General features: G+C 36.8%; 1 protein-coding gene across 1 annotated transcript; it reads left to right on the plus strand.

Moving 5' to 3' along the window:
• Positions 1–237: 237 nt before the first annotated feature.
• LOC117377266 (transmembrane protein 182-like) lies at positions 238–4,843 on the plus strand. The gene is made up of 5 exons (XM_033973648.2): positions 238–243; positions 899–1,016; positions 1,768–1,866; positions 2,757–2,894; positions 4,197–4,843. Exons 1-5 carry the CDS (start codon positions 238–240, stop codon positions 4,418–4,420), a joined length of 585 nt encoding a protein of 194 aa, XP_033829539.1. The 3' UTR covers positions 4,421–4,843.
• Positions 4,844–8,210: the final 3,367 nt, after the last annotated feature.

Raw genomic sequence — 8,210 nt, forward strand, 5'->3', positions numbered from 1 at the left:
ATACTCAGATGCAATTTATATGTGAAATTAGTCAAACTATGGAAAAAAATGTGACATATAAGGTATATTGATTGTTTGTCCTCTGATCCAAAGGCTGGCAGTTCGAATCCCCCTCTTGACATAAACATCATTGGCAAGACACTTAACCTACTTTGCCCCCAGTGTCTGCGTACACTGGTGTATGAATGTGTGTGTGAATGGGTGAGTGGTTCCCTGATGTAAAGTGCTTTGAATGCCATGAAGGTGCACAAGTGCTATATACAAACTTGACCGTTTACATTTACCAGAATTTCCTGCATGTGTTATGATCAATATGCCCAAAGCTAAGGAGTTCCATCCTTTTTGAACTCCGGTAGAGGTTTCTTTACATCTAAGCAGCACCAGTAACGCATTTCAAACTTAAGTTTCTTCATTTTATTCAGCTCCATCAATCATGTGAGACAGGCCACTGCAGAGTCCTGTTCATGTTTGTGTAGAAAACCTCACAGACCAAAGGGCTGTAATCACAACCACATTTCTGCCTGTCTCTGTGCTCTGCTGACAGAGCTCACACGAGGGACTTCACTCACAGGGCTCATGTTTTTATATGCTCCCTAACATGTCTTTGGGACTAGAGTTTTGATATTACACACACACAGACACACACACATTTTATATATATATATATATATATATATATATATATATATATATATATATATATATATATATATATATATATATATATATATATATATATATATATATATATATATATATATATATATATATATATATATATATATATATATATATATATATATATATATATATATAATGTGTGTGTGCAGCATAGGTTGCAGTGCATTTATTATTTTATAGTGTTCTTATATTTATACATACCCTTACTCTTTCTCAGATCACAGTTGTGGAGCATGTTACACCTTCGGCTCTGACCCTCCATCACGAGGGCTTCTTCTGGCGCTGTGCATTTCAGGTGGAGCTCACAGCAGAGCTGCACCACTCCACTCTGTACAGTGAGTATCCTCCACTGGAAGACAAGAGTCTGTAATTCAACTTAGTTAGTATAGCTCAAAATCACATGAAGAAACAGTTAGAATCATAGGTTAATAAATTCAGATTGACCAAAACAAGCAACTGTCCCAGAACATCCTTACTGTCCTTAGACCCTCTTTTTCTGCAAAAAAAAAAAGTGGGAAAAAGAGAAACTTGGAGAACAGTGAAGGAGAGGAGAAATCCACTCATATGGATGAGCAAAATTTTTTAGGACTACATCCATTTCCAGAACAATTCCATAGGTGTTTCACTTTTATTGTAAATTACAGTCAATACTGATTAGACAGCATTATACTGTAAAATACTAACAGCGAAGAAAGTATGAAGAATATAACTGTTGAGGTAATTCCTGCTTTCTTTTACACCATGAGATTGTGAAACCAAAACCTATGAGGCCAGGGCACAAAAGAGAGTCTGCTTCTCAGTGGGATTTCAGTGCCAAATACAATAAGAGGTTGTTACACAATTAAATATTTCCAGACATGTCTCCAAGCTTTTCTACAAAGCAGCTGTATATAGGACATGCCTACCCACACCAAGGTCCAGGCCTGACCACAAACAAAGGTTTGGGAATATAATATTTGACAGGGGAGTCATAAATGTATTTAAATGACCAATATCATTTTTAAATTTTAGTCCCTTTTGTATTTAATCAGGACTGTTTTTTGTAACACCACAATTTTAATATTTATGTGAGAAACTTTCTTCTAGCGAACCAGCCAGAGTCTAAAGCATGTATCCACGGTTACCTTTTTCCTCTGCCCGTCGCCCTTGGACCTGTACCCCACCCCATGTACGACCCAACAGCAGGTAAATGACATGAGATAAGTCTGTGTCTGTCTGTGCGTAGGACTCACTCAGTGGTACATCACACATAAATCATAGTTTCTATATTTAAGGTTGTAAAGTTTTTATACAAGTCTGAAATACATTTAATCCTATAGTATAACTAGGCTATATAGAACTTTGACAGGTAGATACAAAACACAAATCTGATCTTCGAAAACATCTGACATGTCAGTTAATCATTGGATTGAACTGGATGAGCTGTTGTATTTGGAAGACAAAGTACAATGAATTGTATAACTGCTTTCAACATTTTCTCTTTCATTTTTGTCTTTGCCACATTAGTTTGACCTTTTTTTTTTTTTTTTTTTTTTTTTGCTTTATTTTTGTTGTAAAAACCTGCATATGTGAACAGTCAGAGAGAAATCAGATTACTCACTCCAAACAACAATCTGACAACTCCTGAAAATAGATAATGATCAGATTGTAAAATATAGCCACTGAAATGCACATGAAAACATTAAGACAACACTGTGTGAAAAATAAGCAAGAAAATACTCAACTGTCACATAAAACTGCTGTTGAACATTTGTAAAACAGCATTATGTAAATCTTCATGTCTTGCGTCTACATGCATCTCCCAGCACACATTATGTTACTCATCTTACTCTATATTTAGATTTCATTTCAAGCACTCACCTCACCAATCTCATGAGGGTGTGGACAAACTGCCCTCCATGTTTACTTAACCTTAGGCTCATAGCTGGTTTTAAAATGATACTAAACTGTATTTGTTGAATTGTTAGGTATTTCTAAGTGAAATTATATTTTTCTGTGAAATTTATGTCTGTATTCTATTGTTTGTTGTATAATCTTGTATAAAGCATATTTTACACTGTCTTATTTCTGTTTAGTTTTCCGAGGTTTTTGGACAGTCCTGATGATCCTGGCTCTGCTCTGCGCTCTGATTGGTGGATTCCTCTTGGTCTGTGGCATCCCGTTCTACAGCCACAAACTGTACCGAGTGGGCGGGGCTCTACTCATCGCTGCCGGTAAAAATACACCCAAACATGTGTCGTAATTATAGCCCTGAGGGAGCAAACTCAGAGCCACGGGGATATAAGAATGTAGAGACATAAATACAGTCTTCTCCTGTTTTCACTGTCAGCTGTCCAGACCAGTCACATGACAGGAAACAGGATCAGACAGGAAACAGGAAGGAACACAGCTGTCACTATAGTAACAGCTGTTACTATAGCAACAAGTGTAAACAGGAGCTAATGAGATAATCATTAACATCAGTGCACTAACCTATGTGTGTTGGTGTTTATGTTTTAGTTAGTGAAATGAGCCCTTTGGTACATTCTCCTACATGCCTTTTGTGTGTAGGAGTGGCAGTGCCAACAACCTTTTAACCTCTCTCACACACACACACGTACTACACTCACAGAGCAAGCCAAAAGTGTCTTGCTCAAATACACTAGAACAATATACTTTTTCTTGTATGTTTTTTATGCAATGGTGGTTGGAGGTGAAAAGGAATGCTTTTGTGACCAAGTCTAATAGAAAGAATGCACCAAAATCACTTTATAGTTTGAAAAGATTTATGCATTGGATTATATACAGTAGTGCCAAAGTGCTTTACAGTGGATTATTCATTCACTCTGCGCTCAGTGGTGGTAGCAAGGCTTCCAATCTGCGCCATAAGCCCCTCTGACCACCACCACCACACATACCACATTCATACTAGGCAAGGTGGATGAAGTGTTTGGTCTAAGGACACAGCAATAGTATGCATTAGAGCCACTGCTCCCCACTGTGGCACCTGGTATTTCCTGCGGTCTTTCATCAAGGTACTAACCAGGCCCAGCCTTACTTAACTTCTGAGATCAAAGAAGATGATATCAGATTAATGCAGTGCCTTTTTGGACATTCAAAGACACTTTACTCAGCATCATTCATTCACTCCACTCTCAGTAGTAGTAAGCTACTAATGTAGCCACAGCTGCCCTGGGGCAGGCTGACAGAAGTGAGGCTGCCACTCAGCACCATCGGCCCCTCCTTTCTCACACGTAGCATTTCACTTTCAAAAAGCCGTTATATGAACACCATTAACACACACCGCTTTCGTATTAGGCAATGTGGGTGAATTGCCTTGCCTAAGGACACAACATCAGTTTTTGCCACTAGCACCCTACTGTAGCACCTGAAATTTTGAGGCTCCCATCAAAGTATTACCCAGGCCCAGCCTTGCTTAGCTTCTAAAAACTGACAAGATCAGGCTTTGACAAGCCAGTATGGTCATGAGATCAGACCGCAAATTATACCATTGTCATTATCTGTCCTCTCCCCAGCCTGTCTGTTCCTGTCGGTGCTGCTGCTGTACGTGATGTGGGTGGAGCTTGTGGATGTGAGGCGTTATATTCTTCAGGAAAGTGGCGAGACGTGTCCCACAGCAGAAGTCCAAATCCACTATGGCCTGTCCTTCATGGTGGCGGCCTCAGGAGTACCCCTAGTGCTCATATCCGGGATTATATTCCGGTGCATCGCCCGAGCTCTGGGTGGAGACAAGTTTTAACAGCACAAAGAAAAGGACTTGTGATTGGGTATGCAGCCCTGGGACTCAGTAGTACTAGTCTCTCATGTAAATAGTAGGCTAGATTTGGTGGATATGACCAACACTGCAACAGAGCATTTAAACCCTATCTTGGAATTATTCTGGAAATGTTTTATTCTCTGCAGTGTGATAAATCTGTAATTCATTGCAATTTTATCATTCAGTCAGATACTCTTCTTATTAAAGGTTCTTATTTTAAAAAGTCTGTTACTTTGTGGTCTCATTCTCAGCTATTGATTCAAACTCTTGCATGAGTTAGTTGCTCACAGGGGATGCCCAGATTCTATATTAATCATCAAACTATGATCTCATCTCTTTTTATGGATATTACCGAGGCACAAGTTAGAGGCCGGTGAAGGGGGCATGTTTACTTCAAGGACCTAGTGAGAACATATAACAAAAAAAAACAATCAAACTGTTTTAAGTTCAACATGAATATCTTGTGTGAAGCAATCCTGACCATGTCTACAAAGCCCAGTGTAATGTTGAACCACATCAAATACTGCAGGTCTGAGTTTAGCTGCTTGTGATGGAAAAGCACGCAGCTGTCTATTTATATGTCCCACTGTAGTTTCTTTTAGTTGTGTTTCCATGTGTGTGGAGGTGTAAAACCAACAAAAAACCAAATAGCTTTCTATATCTTGCCTATTGGAGTATAACACAATGAAATACAAAAGTCTATGTATGGATGCAACATGGGTTTATCATATCTGCATTTTGTGAACATGAGCAGTGAGTAAAAAAATCTCATACTTACAAGACAATTATCTCAAGATATTAGTATTTCAAGTAATTCTTTCTTCTTTTTTTTTTTTACTTTTTTGTTTTGTTTAATAAGTCAATTTAAGTCTTTTGTATGGACAAAATGGACTCTTGTGAGCTTTAAGCCATGTTATAATGCTGTTACCTCCTCAAAAACATACCTAAAGTTGTGTTTGGCTTTATTCACACATTGAGTAACCCTTTATTATTATATATCTCCACCTTATTAGGTCATGCAGTGGTAGTTCTCACGTTAACAGCTACCTTTTACCTTTAGTTCAGTAGACATGGGTGATTCCAGGGCAGAAATCATCCAGATGACTCTATTGAAGGAGTATGGAGTTTAAAAACACAGTGAAGCACTTTCTGTATTAACACATGACATCACAAGGTGGAGCAGAGTGTTTTTCAGTTTGAGAGAAGAAACATGTGTGAATGAAACAAAAATGTGATGAGGAAACAACATTATACCATAGATCAGCTTTGCACATTTTCTCTTAAATAAATACCATAAATACTTATTAATACCTCAATTATCCAGCAGAGGGCGCTCCTGGTCTCCACATCACAGGCAGTATCCTCGTTGATAAACACAGAAACCTACAAATACAACACAATGTCAAAGGGAAAGTCATTAAGCGTATATATGTTTAGAGGAGCAGTGACTGTGGTCCTAATCAGGCTTAATTAAGTCCCCTGTCATCTCGAACAATGGCCTCACGATATCATTTCTTTTAAGGAAGGAATAGTCGCACGTTTGGAGTGTCAGCAATTACGTTCTTACAATAATATGCATACGACGGTCACGTGACGAAAGACATGACACTCTAATTAAATAATAAACGCTTTGCAAATTAACTCCATTGGGCTTAAATAAGCTACAGGACATACATCTAGATGATTGGGATAATCAGAGGGCATTATTCTCGTTTCTATTGTTCTGCTGTTGGCTATGTGGTTTGCTTATTTTTCAATGTATGGAGCTGGAGATAGTATAGCTGGTTACTATAGCGATGAAAATTAAATCATTTCATCCACTACTTTTGGATATAGTGGATGAATATTGGATCCATAGCTTCCCTACTTATTTCTGCAAAATTTAAGAAATGTATTTGATCTGTCCATATACACATCAGAAGTCTTGTGCAGGGTTCTCGGGGTTTAAGTAAAAACTGGTAAAAGTGCATTTGAGAAAAACATATTCATATACAAGTGTGTACATTAAACACCAGTGGTAGAATGTAACAAAGTAAAAGTAGTAAAATACTGTACAAGTACAATTTCAAGTGGATACTTTACATTTACTTCACTATGTCTGAGAGCAGGTATCTGTAATTCTTCTACGCCACTACATTTTTGAACAGGACTGAAAAGTAAGATTATTTTTTATCATTATTTAAGACCCGCAGAAAAGGCTGAGGTGTTTAATTTTAACACGTTCATAATTTGAGCAAACAAAAATATGACAATAAATAAACAAATAAGTACAACTAGAATAAAACAAGAAAAAAAAACAACAACGATAGATTCAATTGTTTCTGTTGAACAAAATTCAGCACAAATATTTATCAAAATCAATGGATTTGAAGCTTTATTAGATCTCAAACTCTGTGCAAAATACCTTTTTATTCTTTAAGTACATTTTTAAACAGGTACCTCTATACTTCTGTGTCTAGATTTTTTCATGTGATACTTTTACTTTTACTTGAGTATTTTATTACTCCAGTATCTGTACTTTTACTTAAGTACCAAAATTGAATACTTCTTCCACCACTCTTAAATACATAATTAGAATAGGCCTGTTATGTAAAAGCAACAGTGAGTCATAACACTTAACACAATAATAGATACTGTATATTGCACATAATGATGAGGTAGCTCTAAGTAGTAAAAAATACAATAAGTAATATTCAGTGGAATTCTTTTCTCTCTTATGCTACTTCTCTATTGTGGGCAGACGTTTCTTTTATCATCCTCAAACAAACACAACAACAGGACAATTTTCTCCACCCACTTCTTCTGGTCAACCTCTAAGGGATTGGCAGGTGAGTTCACCAATTACATTAAGTCTGAACTTTTAAAAGAAAAAAGTGACTTTAAATACCTCTTAAATGTGATTCAAGGAGTGCTAAATGGTACTAAGAATCTTTAGTTTTTGGCATATTGCCCACTTTGAAATGAGATCATATATTCTCAGGACATAGTTCAAAGAAGGTTTCCAAATTTCTGGTCATGTCATAATAAAACTTTTGTGAGTGCATTCTAAATCTGAGCGTACATTTGACCCACATCCACTCCTTTGGTTTAATGTTCATAAGTGTGATTGGTTAGTTACTTATACAATGGCTTTGGGGCTCAAAAATATCAAGTAAGTATGTTATACCACTTTGTACCACTAGATGGTATCATGAGCTGTATCATTCTTTCTGTACTAGATTATGGAGATATAATACACATGTACACTTTTGAAACCTTCAGATTCACTCTTTCACTCAGCCCTTCATTTTATAAAAGATTATGAATTTAAACTCCATCACTGTACACTCTATGGAAAAGTAGTTTGGCCATCGCTATCTGTCAGAAGAGAACAACACTTATAAAACTGATTATTAAAAGTGTCTACTTGACAGACTGCTTGAATATCTCACTTGTTTGTTGACCTTTGATACAAGAACTTTCAATACAAGATCTCATGATTGTCTAAAAACTGGCCCCACTAGAACTGAATTGGGAAAACAAAGCTTTCAATTATTTTACTTTCCAAAAATGGAATACATTTCAAGGATAAAAGGGGATATATTCGTGTCAAAAATGCACTTTGATAGTCTGGTGATAAGCATTTAGAATCACACATGCTCCTGTTTATAATATTTTAAATGGACCTATGTAGTTACTCGTTTAGCTTATTTTTTGTTTATATTTTTCTTCATTTTAAAAGGGTTCCCATCGAGTCTGAGCACTCTCATTTGGCTCTCCCTGTATGAATGTC

This window comes from Periophthalmus magnuspinnatus, chromosome 10, assembly GCF_009829125.3.
Source record: "Periophthalmus magnuspinnatus isolate fPerMag1 chromosome 10, fPerMag1.2.pri, whole genome shotgun sequence".
In the NCBI taxonomy this organism is placed as follows: domain Eukaryota; kingdom Metazoa; phylum Chordata; class Actinopteri; order Gobiiformes; family Gobiidae; genus Periophthalmus; species Periophthalmus magnuspinnatus.